The sequence below is a fragment of the Bubalus bubalis genome, chromosome 15 (assembly GCF_019923935.1).
Source record: "Bubalus bubalis isolate 160015118507 breed Murrah chromosome 15, NDDB_SH_1, whole genome shotgun sequence".
NCBI lineage: Eukaryota > Metazoa > Chordata > Mammalia > Artiodactyla > Bovidae > Bubalus > Bubalus bubalis.
The window spans coordinates 60,999,261-61,025,897 of NC_059171.1; the positions used below are offsets into that span (position 1 = coordinate 60,999,261).

Consider the following 26,637-nt stretch of genomic DNA (forward strand, 5'->3'; position numbering starts at 1 on the left):
CTCCTATTCTCTAGCTTGTTCTCAGATCAAGCTTGGTTGGTTTTACTTGGTTTTCACACACAAGAAAAATTATTGACTGTATTTCTCTTAATATGACTTTTTAAAAAATATATGGTACTTTTTTAAAAAAGTGGTATGTTGGATACGTTAGAAGTACATTAGTACTTACTGAATTTTAACTGTTCCTTCCCACCCTCTTTCTGGGATCATCTCACTAGCTTGGAGTTTCATCAACGTCAGGCTACTTGCAAAGCCAGGCAAGATGTTCTCATCATTCTTGGGAGGAGACTGGGAGCTAATTCCTTTATAAGCCTATGCTTTAAACAAGCTTTCTGACTCTGGGTCTGGAAACATCTGGACCAAACTTGAAAGAGAAAGTCAATGTGCTTGGAGGAGACCTTAAAATCGATCCTCAGACTTTGGGAAGTTGCATCTCCCATGAAGATGTACCCCACCACCACCAAGTCCTGCACTGTGTGGGCCTGGTGATGAGTCCTTCAGTTAAGTGGGGTGTCCCAAGGGGTGGTCCTTAAGGGCAACCTACTCCAGAGTCCTGGATCCTCCTCCAGGGGATCTTCCCTACGCAGGGATCAAGCCTGTGTCTTCTGCATCTCCTGCATTGTAGGTGGAGTCTTCGTCACTTTACCACCTGGGAAGCCCTAAGTCATACATATACATATATCTATTCTTTTTCAGATTCTTTTCCCATGTAGGTCATCATAGAATATTCAGTATAATTCCCTGTGCTATACAGTAGGTCCTTGTTAGTTATCTATTTTACATGTAGTAGTGTGTATACATCATTCCCCAATTCCTAATTTATCTCTCCCACCCCACGCTTCCCCACTGGTAACCTTAAGTTCATTTTCTATGTCTGTGAGTCTGTTTCATGGATAGGTACCATTATTTTAGATTCCACATATAAGCAACATCATATGATGTTTGTCTTTCTCTGTCTGACTTACTTCACTTAGTATGATACTCTCTGGGTCCATCCATGTTGCTGCAAATGGTATTATTTTATTTTATTTTTTTTTATGGCTGAGTAATAGTCCATTGTATGTGTGTACTACCTCTTCTTTATCCATTCTTCTGTCAGTGGACATTTAGGTTCATCCATGTCTTGGCCATTGTGAATAGTGCAGCGATGAACACTAGGGTGTATATGTCCTTTTGAACCAAACCACATTTTCCTCCAGATATGTGCCCAGGTGTGGGGTGGCTGGATCATATGGTAAGTCTATTTTTAGTTTTCTGAGGAACCTCCTTGCTGTGCTCAATAGTGGTTGTACCAGTTTACATTCCCACCAGTGGCGCAGGAGGGTTCCTTTTCCCCATACCCTCTCTAGCATTTTTTGTTTATAGACGTTTTAATGATGGTCATTCTGACTGGCATGAAGGGGTACCTCACTGTAGTTTTGATTTGCATGTCTCTAATAATTAGCAATGTTGAGCATCTTTTCATGTGCATATCTTGCTTTTTTAAAGCAAGTTCCTGAGGTGACTCTTGGACACCATAAAATCTGAGAATCACAGAATTAGGGGAGGAATATCCTAGAGAAGGTCAAGTTTGGGGACTTACAGGGTTGATGAGAATAATGTGCTATCTGGCTAGATGTTTTGATCACTGAAATTTATCGAGAAATCAGGTGGGTATTTTAAATCCATTTTAGTACTCACCTGCAATCTTGTCTAATACTGTGTTGCAGCTCATTTCTGAGGAAAAAAAGAATAAAATAATGTCATTTGGTGAGGGATAAGACAAGTAGTTCTTTGGGTACATACTGTAAGGGCTGAATATTAAGGACCAGCATGTAGTCTGGGGCAGGATGCTGTATAAGCAGCCCTGAGCACTCCATTCACACTCAGCTTGGAAACTTACCTGTGTGTGTGTGCATGTGTATGTGTTTTAATGAGCAACAAAATCAGAAAAAAAGATGAGATTTACTTCCTATTCCCAAACCCCATCATTTCCAAAGCACTCTATTTCCTCCTTCTAAGACACACAGTTTTCCCATTTTAGCATCTCTGTAAAATTAGAAGGGTGTGCCATTATTCAGTTTTCAATTGTTTTTCCTTTCTCACTGGCACACAGGATAATATTTCCTCTTGCAACTGATGGCATCTTCAGCCACTGATATCTCGACTTCGGAGACACTTTGTTTGTTCCACAGTTTAAAACACATGATAATACTTTGGTCTCTTCTATAGAACTTTCAAAACGTTTTTTGTTTACAAAAATTAGCAAGGCAATAGAATGTGAGTTAGGGAATACAGGTCATGGTGGAGCCTTAGAGAATCGCTGATGGGACTAGATGAATCCACGGTGTAGCCTGTGTGTGTGTGTGTGTGTGTGTGTGTGTGTGTGTGTAGGGGGTGAGGTCATGCCTTGGGATGTCAAGTCCCTGCAGGGAACTTCATTCCAGACAGGAAGAAACAGGCAGAACAGTGAAGCCGACTGCAGGGGCTTCAGGCTTCTCTCAGAGAATGTCCAGGTTCATACTCTTCCTCTCATCCCTGGTGTGGGATCATAAGAGGAGCTGTTTTTTTTTTTTTTTTTCTCTTGAGAGTATATTCCATGCATCTAAGTTAACATCAGGTTTCCCAGGCATCTCAGTGGTAAAGAATCCACGTGCCAAAACAAGAGATGCGGGTTCAATCCCTAAGTCAGGAAGGTCCCCTGGAGGAGGAAATGGCTACCCACTCCAGTATTCTTGCCTGAGAAATCCCATGGACAGAGGAGCCTGGTGGGCTACAGTCCATAGGGTCCCAAACAGTTGGACACAACTGAGTGATTAAACAACGACAAGTTAGCACTAATTTCCCATGCGCCTCGGGCATGGGACTTTGCTCTCCAGGAATACTAGGATTTTAAAGTATCATTTCACCCAGGTCTTAAGTTACCAGGTTTGGCTGTCCTGCTGCCACCAGCCACAGGGAGATTTTGGGTCGCAGGGTAAGTAGAGTCACCGTATAATTTATTCTGCGGCCTGTGACATTTTCAGGGTGAAGGGGAGCCATGGGAACAAGCCCACGAGTCCATCAGGATGTCAGGTCACCAGAGTACAAGGTCATTTTCATTAAGCAGCATCCAGGAAAGAAAATGAAGAAAGAAAAGCCAGGCCAGAGAGCCCTTCCACCCCCAGAGCTGCTGCTGTGCTTGGTTCAGGCACGGGGCTGGCCCTAGAGAGCACTGTGGGCATATTTGTTCCCACGAAGAGGGGCTGGCAGACACAGCCCCCACCTGGGCAGGGGCCAGCCTCCCTTATCTCCCACACCCCCTCTGGCTTCCGGCAGGCAGATAGCGTGGCCAGACCTCTCACTCTGGTTTGGAAATGCAGCCTCACCTGGCCAAGATCCGAGGGAGGGAGGCCATCAGAATTCAGGTTGCTTCTTCTTTCCAATGCGTTCGCTTAGGGTGTTAGCACCCCCCATCCTGATTTCATGTTAATCAAACGTCGAGGGTTTTGACTAGCTTTTTGCAGACATTCTGTACCCAAACGAACTTGAAATTTGGCAGCATTTTCAGACTCAGTGAAAAATAGCCCCACAAAATCATGCAACATGTCAGAACTCTTCATACGTCCCTTTGTCTCTCACAGAAAACAGTGTAGTCTCCACATCCTGGCATTAAATCCTGTCTCCGAAAACACACACAGTGGCTATTCCAGTGTCCCTTCCCACCAACTGCATCCTTTCCCTGCCGATCCCTGGCCCCCCACCCCAGGCAGCACTTCTAACTCCAAGGGTCCTTGGCTCTTCCCACTTTGTTAAAACTAGCACCCCCTCCCCGCCACCCCCAATAATTGCATTACACACAACCTGCTGTGCCCATCTGCCCAGGACCGTTTACCCTCTGAAAATTGGGGTGGCATGGTCACACTGAGGCACGTCTGCGCTCCACAATATTCATCGGGCAGCGCTGCCTGGTGCTCTGTGCCACCTCTGGAGCCGGAGCATATGGCCCTCTGCGTCCTAGCAGCTGAGACCGTGCCCGCACCCCTCGCCCATGGCTTCCCTGCGGCAGGACCTCGTGGACTGTTGACTTTCACTCTCAGCACTGTGCGTTCCCCGATTCCTGACGATGGAGTTCTGCTGATCCGCAGTCTCTGCACCATGCTGGTCCTTTCTATGAGGCCCTCTCTGCCCATTCTGGTCCTGGTTCTCTAGAAGCCCCAGTGTGAGGAATGTGAGGGGCAGACCTGTCCTAAGCTGACATTGTCACTTCACTCACTAGTTAAGAGTGCAATTTCACCTCTGAGAATGCATTTCGCTTTTAAGCTTATCTACCCTCAGTCATGAGTATAAACATATTCATGTTAGTCCTCACTTATTTTATGTATTGATGTAATCCTTGATCTAACCCTCAGGCTTCCCCGGTTGTTAAGGGGTAAAGAACTCACCTCTAATGAAGGAGATGCAGGAGACACAGGTCCAATCCCTGGGTCGGGAAGATCCCCTGGAGAAGGAAATGGCAACCCACTCCAGTATTGTTGCCTGGAGAATCCCATGGACAGAGGAGCCTGGTGGGCTACAGTTTATGGGATCGCAAAGAGTCGGACATGATGGCACACACATGCACACACAGACACACATACTCACACATATTGTCTAACCCCCAGCCTCAGGTGTGCTGCGAAATGAGGACCCTGAGCTGTCTTCCACCCACGCCCTCTAGGCCGCCTGACTGTGTGCGTTACTAGGTGTCCCTTTCCTCTACAGCTGCGCATATGGTCTACCCCCGCCCCCCACCATGTTCTGACAGCGCCCTGTGAACCACTCCAGGCCGCTCCACTCTCTGTGCTCCCACACTTTGCAGGTCTCCCCCAAGGATGCGTCCTTGCCAGGCCTCTGTCTTCAGTTTCTGCACCAGGAGTGAAACCATAGCCCCTTCTCCTCCTTGGCTGCTGCAAGTTGATCCAGGGCTGTCGACCACGGGGGTCTGGGCCTCCCAGGCCCCTACGGCCCTGTCCACCGGCCGGGACTGGCAAGAGGTGGCCTCTTGTCAGGTCAGAATCCCAATGTGGCTGGAACCCAGAGCCCTGGGGCCACTGCACCTGCCACCAGGACCCGTTGGGCTGGCCAGGCAGTCCCTCCTCAAATAGGACAGCTTCTTCATCGTGTGATGGCTGAGCCTGGCTTTTCTAGATTCCCTCAATAAGAGACAAATGGGTTTAAATAAATTCCTTCTCTTGCTTTTCTGGAGCCTACTCATCCTCTGGTGTAGGGCTGACTTTTCACAACTATGATCTGACATGACAGCTTGAAACCATCACCGTGTTTTGACACACCCTTACCCTGTCTCAGCCTCTGCTTAAGACACCAAGAAAATCAGAGAGAAAGCACTTTTTCTGCTCCCGTGGGTCTTAGTGGAGGGTCTTATTCAGGGTGATTTGAGGCGAGTGTTTATTATGTGGAGGCTGAGCAGCGTGAGAAGGCCGCCCCCACAAGGGCCGCTCTCTGCAGGGAGGGCGAGGACTGACCAGCTGTCTTTCTGTTTAATTCCTCCGTAGACTCACCGAGGCCTGAGAAGAGGGAGACCAAGTGCCCTATCCCTGGGTGCGACGGCACAGGGCACGTGACGGGACTATACCCCCACCACCGCAGCCTTTCGGGGTGCCCCCACAAAGTGCGGGTCCCCCTGGAGAGTGAGTGCCGCCTGGCCCTGGAAGAAGTCCATGGGATCGCCCACTTTCTCCTCCAGTTTGGGATTAGACATGGAAACACTAAGTTTTTTCTCTGTGTCAAGACAATTTCTATCTAGCCAGGTGTTTTAAACTACAGCATATTCATAAAAAATTGGGGTGCAGTGAGGCCAACAGATCAAGAGATGACTGACGTTGAAAACGTAACTTGCTTCTCACAGTTCCCAAGAGGAGGGGGCTCCTCAGGCCAGGCGGGGCCTCCAGGGAAGCACCAGGGCCAGCAGGGAAGGTGGGAAGTTGAGGAGAGCAGGGAAGAATCGTTGGCAAGAGCCTTCGCTGAAGTAAGCCGGTCTCAGATCAACCAGTTGGAATTTTTCCTGGGAGCTCTGGAGCTTGGGGGCTGTCTGTGGTTGTCTGGGACCTGGTGCTGGGGGTTAGAACAGGTGGAGAGCGCCCTGGAGTGAGAATCAGATGGGGGAGGATGTCAGACGTGGACTCCAATTGTCTGGTTTGCATTTGAAAAGTGTTTACAACTTCTGGGAATTAGAGAGCCCGAGGTGGGGCCATCTCCCCAGAGTGAGCAAGACTCCAGTGTCAAGGCCTCAGAATATACAGGAGATAAAAGGCCTGAGTGATGCTCTGTGTGCCCTGTGGTCCTTTCTCACCTGAGATTCCAGAGCATCACCTGTGTCCCCTGCCTCCTTGGCAGCAGGGACACCTGGCATCTGAGGCGTCACCCAGGACATTCCTGCAGAGTGAAGGCCTGTTGGTCCCTCCACCCATGTCCCCCCATGAGCCCCAAAACTGGAGGGAGAGGGGAGGGAGGAGCTGCTCCTAAGCTTTGAAATACCTGCAGGCTCCATCCTCTATTTTGGAGCCTCTTATTGAAACACCTCTTAGGCCACACAACCTGCCCTCATGGGCATGTCTCAGTGCCAGCCGCCCCAAAGACATTTAATACTGGACATCCGCATAGGCTTCTGGTCTTCAACCCGAAGTTGTATGGGAAGGGAGCAAGCTGGATTGTAACTAAATTCATTTGGATGCGAAGTTGAGATGTCAGTATCTTGGCATGTGATGTACTGGTAGTAAATTGCTCTTTTCTTTTCTGTGCTATTTTGTGCTTAGTTCTTGCCATGCATGAAAATGTGCTCAAGTGCCCCACCCCGGGATGCACGGGACGAGGGCATGTGAACAGCAACCGCAACACGCACAGGAGGTAATACGAATGAGACTCCAGGGACTTAACCTGTGTTATCACTATTGCTGGATCACTGTCAACTGTGTTAGCACTTGACATAGATAAGAAATATTCTCAATGTGTGGAGAGTAAAAAATAAAATGCCTCATTATTTCCCTAGAAATCTTCATAGAGCAGCCAACAAAAAATGTCATATTTGAACACCAGGGGTAGATACTCATATAGGGACACACACAGAGTATGACCTCTGCTCTGAACCTCCCCAGAGCTGTTTGATATTGGAAAGAGTGGCTTAGGGGTTCTCTTGAACCCCATCCAATGTGCATTAAAGCAGTCACCATAAAACTTCAGATTACTAAAGGTAAACATCATTTCATTTGATTGAGAGTTATTCCACAGAGATCGCAACTAACTTAAAACACATATGTGCATTTATGTATTGCATACATGTAAATATTTTGGTAAAATGCTTATTGTTTTACATATATTATGTATAGATTATGTAATCATGAAATACTATTTGATGCATATGCATATTGCCAGAAAACTTATATTCTGTACTCTCCATTTAAACTAAGATGTAAAATTAAGTTCCTAACGTTTTGCCTATAGGCCCTAAGCTATTATATCATGAAATTAGCTATAATTGGACAATTGCCGTTGGATGAGTGCATTCTGTTAATACTTAAAATATCACCAAGTTTCCAAATAATTCAGTTATATCTCCTTTACATAATATTTTGATTTTTAAATGAGTTTGTTTTCTATCACCTCTGAGATGAGATTTGGGGACAAATGTTGACACAGTAGTTTGCAAAGCCCTCTGGGATCTTTTAGGATGATAATGGTGCTAAGAGAACTATTAATATTATGACAACAACATTTGGTGCACGCCAAGGATGAGTGAGGTAGGTGCCCAGACAAATTACATTCTCTTTTTGACTCAGATCTGCCCACTTTTTTTTTTTTAACAGTCTTTCTGGTTGTCCAATTGCTGCAGCTGAAAAACTGGCAATGTCCCAGGACAAAAGTCAGCTTGATTCTCCCAAAACCGGACAGTGTCCTGAGCAGGGTCACAGGTATGACAGTCCCCTATGCTCCCTGTGTTCGGAGATCCTACACTGAGGGTCCCTCGCCCCCCACATGTCAGCACCATGGGCTACCTTCATTTCAGTGCTCAGCAGCCACTGTCCACTTGAAAGGCCGGCCCAGTTCATCATCATGTCACTGAAATGAACTGCTAGACCCTCCAGAAGTTCAACTTAAAATTAATCTGTGTGCAGAGTTATGTAATGTGGATGAATCAAAAAGATATGAAATATATGATAACATGGGCTTCCCTGATAGCTCAGTTGGTAAAGAATCTGCCTGCAATGCAGGAGACCCCAGTTCGATTCCAGGGTTGGGAAGATCTGCTGGAGAAGGGATAGGCTACCCACTCCAGTATTCTTGGGTTCCCCTGGTAAAGAATCTACCTGCAATTCGGAAGACCTGGGTTTGATCCCTGGGTTGGGAGGATCCTCTGGAGAAGGGAAAGGCTACCCACTCCAGTATTGTTGCCTGGAGAATGCCGTGGACTGTATATCCATGGGGTCACAAAGAGTCGGACATGACCGAGTGACTTTCACTTTCACTTCATATGATAGCATGTATTAATCAAAGTTCTGTGTCACTCAATGCAAGCCCTCCCATGAGTCAGGCATGCACCACCTTATGGTTGACGTAACCACTTCCCTGGTGGCTCAGACAGCAAAACGTCTGCCTGTAATGCAGGAGGCCCGGGTTCGATTCCTGGGTCGGGAAGATCCCCTGGAGAAGGAAATGGCAATGCACTCCAGCACTCTTGCCTGGAAAACCCCATGGACGAAGGAGCCTGATAGGCTACGGTCCATGGGGTCGCAAAGAGTCAGACACGACTGAACGATTTCATTTCCATCTCATAAATCTCATCACTCAAAATATGTGATGCTGTATATTCATCCTTCTTTTTCAGATATGCATATAGTTTCTTTAAAACAGAAATTCATTCCAAACTGGTAACTTGTAATAAAATACCTCCTGTTGGTCCTGGGTCCTCTACATTCTCAAGCACTTTGGAGGGCTTTACATACACCTAAATAATGACAGAGGACCAGACAGTGTGAAATGATGCACTTATTAACACAAAAATCACACATGCAGGAAAAAAACGATTTCAGGATTACAACAGATAACCAGATCTTCATTGTTGTTACTGAGACACTGAGCTGAGAAAAAGTTATTAGGAACATTTTTAAGATATGGTATCCCTTAATATTTGCTTCTGTAGATTTAATTAAAAGGGCCAATTGGCATGACTTTGCCAAGAATCAAGATTACATGAGTGAAAAAGATAAGTCAAGCAAAGATCATGATGAATTACTGAGTAGCTATCAATTAAAAATCTTATAACAAGAGTTTTTGTCAGTATTACTGTATTTCTAGTTTCTCCCTTAGTAAGTTTTTTGTTTTTTTTTTTGGCTATGCTGGGTCTTTGTTGCCTCCAGGGCTTTCTCTAGTTGTGGCAAGCAGGAGCTGCTCTCCAGTTTCAGTGGCTTCTCTTATTACAGGGGCTTCTCTGGTGGATCAGATGGTAATGAATCTACCTACAATACAGGAGACCCATGTTCCATCCCTCGGTTGGGAAGATCCCCTGGAGAAGGGAATAGCAAACCATTCCAGTATTCTTGCCTGGGAAATCCTATGGACAGAGGAGCCTGGTGGGCTACAGTCCATGGGGTCGCACAGAGTCAGACATGACTGAATGACTAACATTTTAACTTTCTTTCACTCTTGTTGCAGAGCACAGACTCTAGGCCTGAGGGCTTTAGTAGTTGTGGTAAAAGGGCTAAGTTGCTCTATGGCATGTGGGATCTTCCCTAACCAGGGGTCGAACCTGTTTTCCCTGTATTGGGAGTTGGATTCTTAAGCCCTCAACCACCAGGGAAGTTCCCTAAGGAGGTTATTTATCAAACGCAGAAATAGCATTATTTCATTTTGCCCATTACTTAAAAGAGACGTATTATTTTAGGCTAGAACACTGCTGCAATATTAGGGCTATAAATCTAGTTATTTATGCCATAACAAGATCAACTAATCACTTAAATATTTTGATGTAGCACTCAAAAGGTTTTTACCTAATCCAAGAAATATCACAGAAACTTTGACATTCTGATGAGCAAAGTATGTTTTGGTGGGAAAAATAAGAAAAATAATAAATTTTGATACTACTAAACTGTGAAAGGTATATTTGTGTTCTTTAGCCTTAGACCACAGCAACACAACATTTGTGTTTTCCTTGGTTGACATTGGTGCTACATAGACATGATGCCCTGGTTTAATCCAGACAGTAATTCTAAAGGAATATTTAAGTCATATTTAGCTTGGATTAAGATAACTCTATTGAAAAATGTGACAGCTATTATAGTAATTTCAATTCATATTGAAGCAATGGCAATTTAATAGATAAAATATTGAAATACTACCTAACACAGCAAAAGCATTTAATCTGAACTTGGGGGATAAAAAGTAAAAAGGCTCAGAAGTTCCTGGTTCAGAAATCTAGTCTCTGGTGCTGACACGGACCCTGTTGGATGTCAGGGTCCTGCTGGCTCTGCCGAACAGAATATGATGACATTTCCTCACTAGCGACGGCCATGACTTTCACTGCTACTCTGATGAACAGTGGGATGCATGCACCTTATCAGTGCCCTGGTGGTAGTAACATGACCCTTTTCTCTAAGTAGATCAGAGTGCAAATAGACATCACATACTTGCTCCTTAAGCATCTTTATTAATGAGTGGAGGATGATGCTCCCTCTTTTACTGATGAGAGACTCAGACAAGCCATGTACAACTGCCCCCCACACCCCCCGACTCGGCCACCCAGGGCCCAAAGCACCTCCCTGTCCCTCCACCCTGTCTGGCTGTGACCACAGCGCTTTTCCCCAGTGCGTGTCTCTGTAGCATCCACGGGTGTGACATATCCAACCTGCTTTAAATTCTGACTCTGGGACGCTCACTGAGAGTGTCCTCCTATTTCTCTCAAGCTCTGTGCCTCTCTCTTCAGGACGAGCTTGGTGAAGCAAATTGAATTCAACTTCCGATCACAAGCCATCACGTCGCCCAGAGCCACGGTGTCAAAAGAGCAAGAGAAGTTTGGAAAAATACCCTTCGATTACGCCAGTTTTGATGCCCAGGTTTTTGGTAAATGCCCCCTTGTACAAACAGGTCGGAAAACACCACCATTTCCTGAATGTAAGCTTGAATTCCAGTACTTATCCCCCAAAATGTATCTTGTGTATGTGTGTGTGATGGGAGGGGATGCATTTAAATAAGTAATATATTATTTATTGGTAATATTTAGCAATATTTAATAGGTAATATACTATTTCTGGGAGGAGAGAAAATATATAGTGAAATAAAATAAGAATAACAATAATAAGTTAATCAGTACTATTGATGTTACATGATGTTACACTGAATATGGTGAATAGTTTGTGTTTTAATTATTCTACAAATATGGTGCCATTGTTGAATCTAAATACAGTAATTCTGACAAAATATTTAATTCTCATTCAGCCAAGATTGGGTTTAGTACACTGAAAACTGCAATAGCTATTATAATACAGTAATTTTAATTCATATTAAAATTATGAAAATCTAATAGGTAAAATAGCGAAATACTACTTAAAGTATTACTTGCATTAGCAAAAGCTTTCAGGCTTAAGGTGGGAGAAAAAGTGAAAGGCCTAGGAGGAAACTCACAATTCAAAAATCAAGATTTTACTAGGAAAAAAAAAGTGTGGCTATGGAGATGTTCACCCACAGATTTAAGAATTAATGCAGAAATGTGTTCATTTTCTAACAATGACACATTTGTATGGACAGTCATAATGCAAAGGCACTTGTAACACATAAAAGTTGATGTTTTTACTAATAGTTTTCTCCAGTTGTTTAGAGTCCTTGAATATTCTAATGAGTAGGTGAGATTTTTCACCTGGGGATAAATCCAGGAATGATTTCTACAAAGGGAAATAATCCCCCAGTTGGAGCCTTCCATAGACCATGAATTTTTCACAGCGTTGTGCAGGTCCCTGGGCTCCCTTTGATCTGACACATAGTTACCTAGATGTGGTGCTCTTAGGAACACAGAATGTTTCTCCCTTCTGTCATATGAATCACCAAATTTTTCAAAGAACTTGAATGCGGTATAAAACCCAACAGTGGCTAAACAGACTAGGGAGGAGTGTGTCCATCAACTAGAATATATTGTACTCTAAAAGATTGTTTTACCTGTTCTTACTAAAAATAAAGTATAACCAACATAGGTAACCAATGACAACCTATTAGATTCAAGGGGAAAATTATACACACAAATACACACACAGTGTTTTGTATCTATATGCAGATAGTTTTATTTTATATGTATATAAAATAGACACACATACATATATATTTAATTCAGGTGAAACTAGTTAATAAGAGCCTTCTAAATATTCATATAATATGGATACTGGTTTAAAAAGTAGAATTTTCAGTGACATTTTTATAACTACAGGAATAACATTTGGTAATGCTTTAAACTATATTTTATGAAAAATAATGATCAAACATTTAAAATAAACACTACATACAGTAAAACAGCCAAATGCCTTTATAGCCCACATTAAATTTTGGATGTGCCTCCCGGTCCCTGAATGATGTTTGCAAACACCCAGAGTAAAGAGAAACATCTTTAATTCTCTCAGGGACACCCTCGTACCCATAGCAGAAGCATAAGGGAGGACTCGGCCTTGATAACTCAGTGCTTTTCTGTTCACCTTGAGAACTTGGGCTCAGTCCATCCCCTACTCGCTGCCCTGCACCTGAACACAAAAATGAAGTAAAAAAAAAAAAAAAGCTTCATCATCTCCTCAGGTCCACCAAGTTGGAGGAAGAGAAACTGCTACTGATTTAAGCACAAAACAAACCTGCATAACAAATAGCAAAGCATGCAATTCTGAATCTAAGTATAAATTGTTGGTGTGAGAACAAATATGAAGCAGTCCATTTCCTCCACAGGGATCGCTGATTCTCGTACCTACACTGTTTGCGGATGTTGTGGCCTTAAGCCTCTCTAGTCCCTGATAAGTTTCACTAGCATAGACTTGAATCTACCATTTTTACCACCTGTGCTGCCAGAGCACGTGCCCAGTAACCTGAGTTAGAGTTTTTCTCATAAAACGTATAATACAAAAAATATTAAGAGAATAGGCCTTCCTTCTCAGCAGTCACCTTGTTTGATCTATGAACTCCAGTGAAAACCAATCTGAATAACATTCATTTAAGGTACACAGAGAGAATGGATTGTGTTTCTGTGTATTCTTCACGTATTTTAATGCAAGAAGTTGTCTTTCAAACAAGTCTATTTAATGAGTAAATCCATGTTTGTGCAATTGCTAATCAAATCTCTCTTCAACAGCGAAGCATTTTTCCAGTCCAGGGAAATTTCCCCCCCGGCTGCCGAGTGCAGGCGCCCACACACAGAGCCCAGGCCGTGCCAGCTCCTACGGCTCCGGCCAGCGCAGTGAAGACACCCACATCGCAGCAGCTGCGGCCATCCTGAACCTGTCCACCCGCTGCCGGGAAGCCGCTGACATCCTCGCCAACAGACAGCAGGGTCTGCACGCCAAGGTAGGCAGGCCAAGAGCCCGGAGGGGGGCCAGCGGCTCGCCGTGAGGATAGGCTGCCTCCACAATCCTGGCCATGCTCACCACCCCCGTGGCCTGGCCCCCTTTGTCTTGGGAAGGGGCGAGCCTGGTGGATTTAAGGAGCAGGGAGACCATGGCTCATTTGCTGGTTGTGCAGGGAAGCTGGGTGGGGGGTGTGGAGACTGGCTGGGGAGCCCAGTGGATTCCAAACCTCTTTTTGTGTTGGGATCCTGGCCACAGCGGCATGAACACAAACAGCACTAGAATCTGTCTGAACAGCAGAAACTGTTCGCTGTCTGAGAATCAAAGATGGTAGGATGTGTTTAATGAAACCGCCACTTGTAAAACATGGCAAAATTCATGACATCTCATTACTGTGTGTGGAACCATCATAGAGCATAAAATGGTCTGAGATGCTGTAGTTTTCTCAAAGGACATCATAAAACCTAGGTCCATTAAGTCAACAAGAGAAGGATCAAGGGCTCTTGAGAGCTCAGGGCCCAAATTCAAATCCAGAACCAAATTCTAGGAAGTTTCTGAAGGTCCCCATCTTTCTGGAGCTCACAAAATTAATCACCTTTCTCTAATAACCTCTCCTCTCCAACTAACAAGGAGAAGTAGACATCTGTGTTTAGGATGTCTTGATGAAAATAAAAACCAAAGATCCTTTGTGTGTTGGCTTTTGAGGAGGGAATCGTGATGTTTCAGAGTAACAGTGGCCATCAGATGGGGGTGCCAGAACTGGCTGCAGGCAGCTAGAGCCAGCAACTTCTGTCTACATGGAAGGCTGTTAAAAGAAATTGTTTTCCTACCTAGCTGGGAGAAGCTAGCTGACAGAGCGTGCCCAGGCTGGTTTGGAGAAGAGTGAAAGTGTTAGTCACTCAGTTGTGTCCAACTCTTTGCAACCCCATGGACTGTAACCTGCCAGGCTCCTCTGTCCATGGGATTCTTCAGGCAAGACTACTGGAGTGGGTAGCCATTCCTTTCTCCAGGGAATCTTCCAGACTTAGGGATCAAACCTGGGTCTCCTGCATTGCAGGCAGATTCTTTATCATCTGAGCCACCAAAGAAGTGGTGATTAGAGAAGAGAGTTCCCCTTGCTCTGGGTGGAAGATGCCCCGGTTAAACTCTAACCCAAACTCAGTGAGCACAGGCATTCGCTCCCCTTTCCCTTTAAGCTCAGCCCATCCCGGTGCAGTCAGCTGCTCACCTATGTGCGTGCCAGGCCTTCAGGAGAGCAGGGCGCACAGTGGCATGGCGCATTTGACAGAAGAATCAGAATTAGCTTCTGGACAGGTCTGAGCCAAGTAAACCCCAGGAAGAGTTGGTGGCCAAAAACCACTCAAAAACCGTTTTAAACAAATGAGTTCCTTAAACAAAGAAAAACACGTTGCCTCAAAAATATAAAGAAAACTCCAATTTCCCCAGAAATCACAGTCAGAGATTATTTACATAAATGAATGATTTTGGGTCCTTTAGAATGTAACTTTGGTTGTTCTTAAATTCATTTTTAAAAACCTGAATACATTTCTCCTTTTTAAAGGGATATTCTAATGTGCAGCTCGTTGGATTGATGCTAAACTGTCTTCCTTCTTATTTGCTTTATTGTCAGTTTAGGCTGTCCTGTAAGAATAAGGGGCTTCCCTGGTGACTCAGCGGTAAAAAATCCACCTGTAAGGCATGAGACATGCGTTTGATCCCTAAGTCAGGAAGATCTCCTGGAGGAGGGCATAGCAACCCACTCCAGTAATCTTGCCTGTAGAATCCCATGGACAGAGGAGCCTGGGGGGCTACAGTCCATGGGGTCTTAAAGAGTCAGACATGACTATAGCGACTGAGCACACACGCACAAAGAAAAGTGCCAGTGTTATAATGGCTAACGCTACTTAAATTTGCTTGAGTGAATGGTTGTAGGGTGAAGGCTCTACGTGGATAGATACAGTTTGGCTCCTTCGCGTTTCTGCCTTTTACCTTTGTATTCTCCACGTTCTATCAATTGCTGAAGTCAAGCAGTGAATCCAACAAAGATGACAGGAACCCCCCAAATGTCCGAGCCCCAAAACTGTCAACCACACCTTAACTGCAGAAGCCCCGCCACAGATGAGACCATAAGAGTCGAAGGGCCAGAAAGTGCGGCAGTCGGTTTTTAGAGAATCTGTGATGCTGGCAGTTTTCAAAACCTTTTTCCCATGAACATTTCTCGTTGGACATCGTGGGTGGTAAACGGGATCAGTGTGGCCCCCTACACGGTCACCTTGTGTCACCCTCCTCCACGCCTGCATTTGCACACGACTGTAATGATTTGCCGAGTTCTATCCTGGTTGGATTCTATTTTCTGACCTTAAAAGAGAACCTCATACATTCCTGAAACCACAAAAAGTAATTATTGTAGCAAAAAAAAAAAAAGAGAGAGAGAGAAAAAGCCAAAGTAATTAACCCCGAAATATGGGCTCCAATCCAGCAGTGCCCTGTGCCGGCCGTTTCTGTTGTCCGCAATGCCCTCTGCTCTGTGCCCTTTGTTTCATGTAGGATTAAGTGTAAACAATCTCACTCCGCAATGAATACTAGCCTGATTCTCTCTCCACCAGGATGCAGGGCTTCCTTCATGGTGCATGTTTGGTGTGTTTGTTTTTGCTGATTAGAATTCAGAGACCTCTTGAGTTCCTAGTTAGGAAAACAGGATATAGAAATACATGGCTTTCCCCCATTCTCAACTTCTGGAGCTGAGCATAGAAGCACTGTTGATGGACTAGAGAGATTCTGGCAGGAGGATTCAGCTGTCCCAACTGGAGAGTCTGTAGGTGCTGGGCTGCCCAACAGAGTAGAGTCCCTCAGAGACCCTGCCTTCAAGGATCTTATGGTTAAAGAAGGACGAAAAAAGTTGTCACTGCAGGAGGAGAGCAAGGTCTTCAGAGGGGCCTTTCCTGAGGTCCAGGGGAGGTGTGGGTGACTCTATAGGGAATTTGACCAGAACTTTGACAAAGGATTTATTTTCTTCTGCCTCTATCTGGTCCTTTCCTTCCCCCAGTGAGTTTCTCAGAAGTTGTTTAAAGAGCCCGAGAGGAGAACAAGTTACGAATCTTGCATGTGGGCATGACTTTGTTAAAATCAAGGCAAAGGACACTGACCTAAAGACTGGCTTCATACCCACTCATCAGGGCTAATACAAGTTCTTTCAAGCTATGTGCAAAGTCATAACTCACCCCAAGTTTGGCAGGATAACTGAATTCGTGATATGCAAAATCCCTACTCATGTGTAAGATAAGACAGCAGAGGCAAGCCTCAAGGGAGGCAAGAGAACCTCTTCCAAAAACAATGAAGAATGTTATGAACATTCTGAAGTGTTCTCCTTTCCGAGTTTCTCAGCCTGAGTGTCTGCCTACCCCACACACCTCCTTCACCTCCCAGCCCTGGGTGGAGGTGCAAACGCTCTCAGTTGCTGCCTGAGCTCACATTCACTGCATCCTAAAAGTAGATCTTAGAAAGAACTGCTCCTGTTAAAATCCAATCCAGCACTTACACAGCATATCCACACTGCCTAAATCACCTGTGGGTGTTTTAAGTATCTTTTTGAGAAATCAAGTCAGAGAAAAATTAGTAATAGCAATACCAAGTGGAGATCATTGTGGTTACAGACACTTTTGTTTGAAGCATGAGCCATAGTGTGATACTGGAACTGTCCTTGGTCCTGAGATTTGTAGCCTGTGCTTCATTTCCATGTGGAATTCCTGTGAATTTGCAAAACATAGATGGACCACAGCTTCAGACATTCCTCCTTGAGTCTGGAGATGGTGCTCCTGAGATAAGCACAGGGCTGAGGACAACCAGGCAGCAGGAGGAGTGAGCAGCGGGGGTTTGCGGGGTCCACGCCATCCTCCTTCCTCCCCACCTTCCTCCTCCTCCTCCTCCCTCATCAGCAGAGGTAGGAACAGGCACACAGTCTATCTTTATCCCAATCCCTGCTGCTTGCCAAGTGTTCTGTTGTTTGTTTTGGTGTTTTCCCCACCTGTTTAGACAAAGTGGCATATGCACAGTGTGCCTTAAAAGAAAACAAAAAATTGACACTTGCTTGAAATGTTTAAAGTTCAAAGTCTGTTTTGTGCTTGAACAAGGCCGAGAAACAACATGCTATCACATCTCCACTCCTGCTGCCTTCTCTCAGAAATAACCCGGTGGCTCTGGGGATGGTTAGAATCCAAAATCAGCCTTTTTCAGTAACTTTAATGTGAAGTCAGATGCTGCTGCACAACGTGAGTGAACTGCTCTGAGGGACTGTAGTCAGGATCTCAGAGAACCAGCACTGTGTATGGGGAAACCACCTCTTTGCTTCCATGTAGAACGGCATAGGGAGATCTCTTAGAGTCCAAAAACCCAATCAAATTATGATTATTATCAGTTGTGTTGTTTACCGAATACCTACTATGTGTCAGGCACTATAAATGAGCCCTCTGCACATAACGTGCCGTGTGCTTAGTCACTCAGTCATGTCTGACTCTGTGCGACCCCATGGATTGTAGACTGCCAGGCTCCTCTGTCCATGGAATTCTCCAGGCAAGAATACTGGAGTGGGTTGCCATGCCCTTCTCCAAGGGATCTTCCCAACCCAAGGATCGAACCCAGGTCTCCCACATTGCAGGTGGATTCTTTACTGTCTGAGCCACCAGGGAAGTCCAGGAATACTTGAATGGCATCTCATTTTGCAGGTGAAGAAAGTAGTGCCGAGATATTAAATAATTGCTCCTAAATGGCACAGCTACAACTGTTGGAGATAAAACTTGAATTCATGCCTAACTTTTGATCTCCTTGATGAATTTATCATTCCCTGGTGTACAAACTACTGGTCTACCAAGAGTTTTCACTATGACGTTAAGTGTCAGACAAAGATTTAGGGGAAAAGATTATAAATTTAGCTTCCCTGGTGGCTCAGGTGGTAAAGGATCTGCCTGCAATGCAGGAGACCTGGGTTCAATCCCTGGGTCAGGAAGATCTCCTGGAGGAGGGAATGGCAACCCACTCCAGTATTCTTGCCTGGGCAATCCCATGGGCAGAGGCACCTGGTGAGCTACAGTCCATGAGATTATAGAGATTCAGACATGACTGAGCGACTAAACAACACTTGAATTTTATACCTTCTCTCAGTCACTTACTTCTCTTCTGAATTCCATCACAGGATTTCTATTAGTATATCTCATGAATCATACTCTTAATAGTATTAATATTAATATTCAATTGCTATTTAGTAAGAATAAGATGTTTTCAGTTCATTTATTTTATTCGTTTATGCATTTAATTTTTTGAGGTATGTGTGATCTTAGTTCCCTGATGAGGGACCAAACCCATACCCCCGGTAGAAGAAGCACAGAGTCTTAACCGCTGGACCTTAGGGAAGTCCCAGTTTGTTTATTGTTAGTACCTGGTTACCCTTTTTTGAGGATAAGCAAGAGGATTTTATTTTTTTATATTAATTTGATTTTTAATTTAATTTTTATTTTATATTATAGTTGATTTACAGTGTTCTTTAGTTCATGGTATACAGCAACCTGATTCAATTGTACATACACATATATCCATTCTTTTTCAGGTTCTTTTCCCATATAGGTCATTACAGATTATTGAGTAGAGTGCCCTGTGCTATAAATAACTTGGGGTTAACATATACACACTTGTCCTCTGAAACATATTTTCAAAGTAGGCAGGGTATCGTTAACAAGGACTTTCTGTATAGCACAGTGAACTGTATTCAGTACCCTGCCTACTTTGAAAACATGTTTCAGAGGACTTCCAATATGAAGAACATGTTTCTGCAGAAAAAAACCCCTGAATCAGGAACAGAAAAGCCTTAGTGGCGAGATGGAGCAGAACCCCGTCCGCAGACCCCGTCCTCTTGCACTCGCCTTAGCGCTGTCACAAAACGAGGAGGTGGTTAACCTCTCCTTATTAACAACGGAAAATATGCCAGATAAGGAAAACAAGGCTATCTTATTCTACCAACGCCTTGGAAGTTAATGCTTTTCATAATCAGAACATTTAAGTAAAATTACAGTTTTGTTTTTTTATTTACTTTGTCACCATCTTTGAATGTAAGATAATTTTTTTATTTTTGAAACAATGTACTATTATAATTTTCCTGGGAAATACTTGAGGAAAAGAGCCCTAAGCCTATCCTGGCAAGAATTTCTGTGTTTTCCCTTTTGTTCTTCAGAAAATGATTTTCTTCCCATTTTCCCTAGTTGTAAGTGTAGCCAAAATTCCAGGTTGTCTCCTGCTTTCAGTGACATAAGTCTTTTCCCTGTTGAAACAAAGTCCTTGAAATTACCATTTTACTGATCACATAATGTGCCAGTTAATAGGTACAGTGTAATATTGTCGCTCTGTTGGCAGACATCTGAGTCACTACTGATTTTATAGTACAGATAAGGCTTATAATAGATAATCACCTCAACTTTCAGCTGAGTAATAATTTATAATTGTATAATTTATATATAAGTTATATAAACTAAAATAATAATTTGTAGTCAATTTCACTAAAAATGTCCTATATGCATCAAATAAGCTTCTTGAAGGCAGCGACACTAGATTTTTCCATTTTCTTTTGCCCTAAATATAGTGGCTTGAAAATGTTATGTGCTTTCTCAATCCTTTTGAAAATCAGCACCTCACAGGAAATATCTCTAACTAAGAAGTGGCTGAATTACATGCTCATTGATGTTGCTCCGAAGTTGGAGAGTATATGAGCAGTGTTAGACCAGGCTCAAGAAGTTTAAAATTCAAATAATTCAAATAAGATCTAAGCCCTTTGAGAAATGAGCATCTTAGGAGTCAGGCTGGGGGTCCCTGTCTGGGTAGGGCTGTCCTCTCCCCCTCCTACGGCCTCTCCCACCACCACCACCCCCTCCTCACTGCCCTGCCATGTGGAGTTTCAAGCACAGAGAGAAATGATGTCTATTGATACTGCTCTGAATGAAATCCATGCAGTAAACGTGTGATCCACCCATCCATGGGCAGAAAGGGGCCCTTCTCTGGTGCTATGTGTAATTGTCGAGTGCATCTGTGAGCTCACTTAAAGCCCATCTGTACCCGCATGGCCGCCTGCTACCCCCCTCCCCTTCCCCAGCACAGTCAGGTGCTCAGAGCAGCCGGCTGGGGCACGGGGCACAGAAAACCACCTCTTTCAAACATTAGGAATGATTTTTTTTTTTCGATCAACCCATAATTACTCAAGATGTAGAACCACCACAACTCAGAATCTCTGGGGTTTTTTTTTTTTTTCTCATTTACTCATTGGAACTTTTTTTTTTTTTTTTTAGTTTCCTGTAGAAACTAAAATATATATTAGTGTTGTCTTGGAATAGTTGGTATTTTTTTTTTTTTTCAGCAAGCTCGAATCTGCACTATTTATGGGTTTTGCACTATAAAACGCTGCAGCCCAGTCACGTGGCTCCTTTTTCCTAAGCCATCTGTCACAGAGGTCTGGAATTTTATGTGAATGTTGGTTGTGCAGTCTTAACCCAAGTTTTTTATTTTTTTGTGAAAAAAATGTCAGCAACTACAATATTTAGCATTTTACTTTACATTGGCCATTAAACTTGATTGCTATAGCTCTGTTTCATTGCTATAGTTACATATCAGCGTTGAAGCCAAAAGTTGTTTTGATGTGCTTGTGGCAGACTGCATTGTATCGTGGAGAGAGTGTGCAGCACAGATATGGTTAATATCTTGGATTTTTGTAACTAAGGTTTATTAATGCTGGTATAAAAATGTATTTGATATTATACAGATGGCATAAGATGTGGTGGTTACTAAGTTATTATCCTGGATAAGCTCTACTGTGAAATTCAGGGCTTAAAACTATCACAGGAGATTAAACTATTTACTAAAAAGGACAGAAAGACAGGACGAAAGCATCTTAGTACAAATACATTAGAAGTGTATTTACCTCCCATAGATTTCGTAAAGCATCTTTACCTGAGAGATTGAGAACAAAAACTTTGCAGGTAAAACAAGCAGACAGAAGAGATGCTTTTATTTTTTAATTCAGCAACAGTACAGTGGACCTCATCTCAGTGGGAACGTAGGGGAGGGGATAAAGGCAGAGTGTAACTGTGGGGTTAAAATAAACCCCTGGGAAGTAGCTGTTAGGGATCTTAGGAACATATTCAGGGAAGTCTCCTGCTTTTCCAGACAAAAGAAACAGAGAAGAGACATTGTCTAGAAGTTAATTGTGAATTGACGGACGGCAATGAGAACCCCGGGAAGGTATTCCTTTGACCCACTTAGGAGGGTAAAAAGCTCGCTCTCCGAGAGTCCTGGGAGTTACTGTCTGGCAGCGTTCACGATTCAGGACAGCGCACACCATCCTCGGGCACGTGACTTGCAGAAGGGCCAGGATGCATGGGGACCTTGTTGGCACTTGAACCTTAAAAACAAAACGAAGCTTAGCCAAGGTCTCCCGAGGAGAAATGTCGTGAGGCAGAATTAAAGTCTCATACTGAGTATCTGGAAAATAATCACCTTTATTCTGAAGTTTTCAATGTAGAACTTAACCTCCTGCCCCCACCCTGGTAATGCTGCCAGCTGCCACCTCACGTCCCCGAGGGGGAACTAGGCGTGCGCTGCCCACCTCCCCCAGCCCACCCCCCATGAGTTAACCAAGCTTTTCTGGTTCAAGTCACTCAGGGTAAAATGTCACTGTCACAGTAATCTAATATGGTTCTAATATTTCCCAATAAAAATTCTCTCCCAGCTGGTTGTTTTTTGCATGTTTTTCATGTTGGGAGGGGGATAGTGTGTCTCTTTATTAACTCCAGTGTTAATGCTTTAAAGGATGAATTGGGAGTGATAATTCTGCAAACTAGAAAGGAAGATTTAAAGCTAAACTTAAAAAAAAAAAAGATAAAATACATTTAGCCAGTACATTTAGTATTTGGACCATCTTACTTATATTTAGGCTTACATTGCTTAAACCCAGAAACACGAAACTCCCTAATGGGGCTTCTCTGAGAAGTCTGCCTAAGAATTGAACATTAACCAAAGCGAATCAGAAAGCGAGATTTAAAATCAGATATACTTCCATAAAAGCTTGCATTTAAAATGATCCCTTAAAAGCCCCACATGGCCAGGCTACCACTGCAAACTGCTTACATGGTTTTTTTTTGTTTCCTGTTATACACAGGGGGCCGAGATAGAAGTGGATGAGAATGGCACATTGGACTTAAGCATGAAAAAAGCTCGAATCCTGGACAAAGCTGCACCCCTAACTTCCACTAACCCTTCTGTTCCAACCGCTTCCTCTTCCCCGTTCAAAACCAGCAGCCTTCTGGTCAACGCTGCCTTCTACCAGGCCCTGTGTGACCACGAGGGCTGGGACACACCCATCAACTATAGCAAAGCCCACGGGAAGACAGAGGAGGAGAAAGAGGTACTGTTCCAGTGTCAATCAATAAGTTGGAGACAGAGTGAGATCGGAGAGCGTGGTCCACTTATTCCTCCTGCACCATTTCTCACCATCCTATTTAGATAACACGTAATTCTGTAGCTGGTTTTTGATTTTGGTAAAGCGATGATTTTAAATTTCAAGAGATATTTACAAATGAATTCAACATTTCCCATCCCTTGCCTAAAACGAGATGTCATTAGAGTCTGTCATATCACCGTTAAGGGTTGAGTTATATGCACTGAGAGGTGGTGTCATCTATCCTAGGACACGGCAGCCTGTGAGCCATGAGCCCATGCGTCTCTGCACCAGAGGCTGGAACACGAGAGCAAATCTGTACAGGGATGCTTCTTGTCAAATTCCCTTCCGTGGTTTCATGGAGGGATGGTGTGAGCACCCCTCCATGCAGAGCTGTAGTCCAGGGACTGATCCTGGCTATCGGGTGTCCAAGCTGTGGCAACCCCAGAGTTGTGAGCTGGGTTATCTCTGGAGGTGGAGTCACCCTGGAAGTCAGATGTTGCGCAGGAAGCCATCAGCTTCCTCTCATGGCTGGAGCCCCCTGGGGTGGGTCTGATGAGCCCTGACTCAGTGTCATTCCAAAGAGTTCACGGCTACACCCTCCACTGGTTAGACTCTGGGTCACTGCACATGTGACCCCAGCCTTCCTGCAAGTGATTTTGTCTGTCCTAGGGAAGTGCTTGGTGCTTGCCAGCTGACACGTTTGAAGAACTGAAGTAGACATTTGGAAGTAAGCATCATCCCCCTTTTTCAGATTTGTGAAGCTCAGAGACTTTGGAGGGAGGCTAATTTGATTTTAACATATACTTTATTTTTTATTGAGGTATAGTTGGTTTACAATATCATATAAGTTTCAAGAGTACAGCACAGTGCTTCAGATACATATACATACACATATATATATACATATATATGGGCTTCCCTGGTGGCTCAGATGATAAAGAATCTACCTGCAATGCAGGAGACTGGGGTTTGATCCCTGGGTCGGGAAGATCCCCTGGAGGAGGAAATGGCAACCCACTCCAGTATTCTTGCTTGGGAAATCCCATGGATAGAGGAGCCTGGCGGGTTACAGTCCATGGGGTCACAAAGAGTCGGACATGACTGAGCGACTAACACTACTCACTCTGCGTATATATGTGTATGTGTGTGTGTATTCTTTTTCAGATTCTTTTCCCTTACAGATTATTACATAATACTGAGTATAGTTCCCTGTGTGACTTTAGCATCTTCCTTAACATCTCTGGGCATGAGTCAGTGTCAATGGCAGTGATCAAAAAATTGGAGTGTTTTCTGTTCCCCTTCTGTCCTTCCCTTCCACCCTCCCCCCACACACACTTTCACTGGCATCCCCATGTCCAGTAAGACTGGCCCTGAGGATGTAGGACACCCATCTGGTAGGAGAACCAACCTGTAGCCAAGCTCCTGGATGAGTGAGCAGTCGAGCAGGCATGCAGAATAGCTGGAGGGGGGTGGCCTGGAGGAGCCTCCAGGACCCAAGGCAGGTCTGCGTCTCCGTCACCACCAGCCACACCTTCCCAGGAGGGCAGGGATCTCCTACAGCAGCAGGTTCCAGTTAGATTATGCCATGTGGGGCTTAGTCACTGTCCTTTCTTTGGCTTTTAAAAGTTCACCCAAGTATTTAGGGATGGTTTGAGTTAATCTATCATAACACTACTTTAGAAAAATTTTATTAAATCACACACATTCAACTTTAATGTAAAACAGACCCTGCAAAGTGTAAGAAGCTGGTTTGCCTCAGGTGGTGATTGAGAATTGGTGAACATGTGTCTCTGTCCTCCTCCGCATTCCCTAGTCAGCTTGTGCAAATTCCCAAGGTTACACCTTGTTTTGTCATTGCCGTAAAATCCAGAAATGTGCCTACATTCACACCTGCCATCACTCCACACTGGGGTCTGAGGTGGAGATGAGGTGGTGGGGGTGGATCCTTTGGAAGCACAGCCCAGATGAGAGCAAGGATGGTGATTCTTCTGAGTCAGGGACACCCCCAGTCCAGAAGACCCCCTCTATTGCCAACCAGTCTCCTGCCTAAACCACTCCCAAATGAGGGCACCTAATCCTTGGGGGCAGGAGGAGAAGGGGACGACAGAGGATGAGGTGGCTGGATGGCATCACTGACTCGATGGACGTGAGTCTGAGTGAACTCCAGGAGTTGGTGATGGACAGGGAGGCCTGGCGTGCTGCCATTCATGGGGTCGCAAAGAGTCGGACACGACTGAGTGACTGAACTGAACTGAACTGAATCCCAGCTATGAGACCTGGAGGTGGGGTCCAGTCAAAAATGTGTGGCACGGAGGATGGTCCCTTACAGAGTGGCCGCTAGTGCATCCTTGTTCTGGGGCGAGTCCGCTGGGATGAAACCCCCATGTTGGAGAGGCTTGGTGCCATGTGCTGGGGGCTTGGACTTTCTCTTCCTCATCCTTGCAACCCCACTGTATACCAGCCATGGTCACTGTTCACCCCAAGTCTCCTTTCTGCTTGCACAGGGTCAGACATCCAGTCCAGTCCCCGCCAGTAACAAAGCAAAGTGGGTTCTTGCTCCCTTTCAGGGTCTTTGTGTCATTTCCCACAGGTTCTGATGGCTCAGTGGTAAAGAACCTGCCTGCCAATGCAAGAGATGCAAGAAATGTGGGTTTGATCCCTGGGTCAGGAAGATCTCTTGGAGGAGGAAATGGCGACCCTCTCCAGTATTCTTGTCTGGAAAATCCCTGGGAATGGACAGAGGAGCCTGGCAGGCTATAGCCTATGGGGTTGCAAGAGTTGGACATGACTTAGCTGTAAACCACCACCATAATGTCTGCAGCAATGTCTGCAGGGTACTCCTTATATTCTGGGCACTCCTGCCACTTAGGGGTTGAGTAGGTCCCTTGGGGACCTCCTTGGCTATGTGTACTTCTTATCACTTAGCAGAAAGTGAAGTCTCATAACAAATATTCTCTCCTTAGAAACATGTGAGGAGTCATCTGGGCAGCTTTGTGGATTCAGCTGGGGTCCATTCCTATCTAACGCTGATGGAGCTGACATCCCAGCACAGTCATGGGGAAGATGGATCCTTTCGATTAGACGTCTGCTCTTTTCAGAGCAGCTTACTTCCTTCAGGTCTGCTAGTGCAGGCTCACTGCTACAACTTGCAACCTAAGTATCTGACCTCTGGTCTTCCCAGGTGGAGCTAGTGGCAAAGAACCCACCTGCCAATGCAGGAGACATAAGAGACATGGGTGCGATCCCTGGGTTGGGACGATCCCCTGGAGAAGGAAATGGCAACCCACTCCAGTATTCTTGCCTGTAGAATCCCATGGACAGAGGAGCCTGGCCAGCTACAGTCCCTGGGGTCGCAAAGAGTCAGACATGACTGAAGTGACTTAGCACACAGCACACATCTGATATCTGGGATTGACAAGCTACTGGAAGTTCAATGTTATAACAAGAACAAAGACGGCTTTGGAGATCCTGAGTTCCTGGAGTCCTAGAGCTTGCTCTAGGTTTGAGTTGACAAGGTAGTTTTTAAGCTCAGTGCCTATTGTCTGGGTCTGAGCGTGGGTGGTTCACTGCTGGGCGCTATCCCTGCGGGACACACACAAAATCACCGTAAGCCCTGGGACGGTTCCT

General features: G+C 44.7%; 1 protein-coding gene across 3 annotated transcripts in view; it reads left to right on the forward strand.

The window, feature by feature from the left end:
- Positions 1-26,637, forward strand: part of LOC102412826 (suppression of tumorigenicity 18 protein) — a 91,374-nt gene that overhangs the window by 40,646 nt on the left and 24,091 nt on the right. For all 3 annotated transcript variants that reach the window (XM_025265422.3, XM_025265423.3, XR_006544995.2), the window contains exons 7-12: positions 5,514-5,648; positions 6,774-6,864; positions 7,821-7,925; positions 10,934-11,121; positions 13,328-13,539; positions 22,729-22,974. In XM_025265422.3, coding sequence (XP_025121207.1) covers positions 5,514-5,648; positions 6,774-6,864; positions 7,821-7,925; positions 10,934-11,121; positions 13,328-13,539; positions 22,729-22,974 — 977 coding nt within the window. The remainder of the gene's footprint in view (positions 1-5,513; positions 5,649-6,773; positions 6,865-7,820; positions 7,926-10,933; positions 11,122-13,327; positions 13,540-22,728; positions 22,975-26,637) is intronic.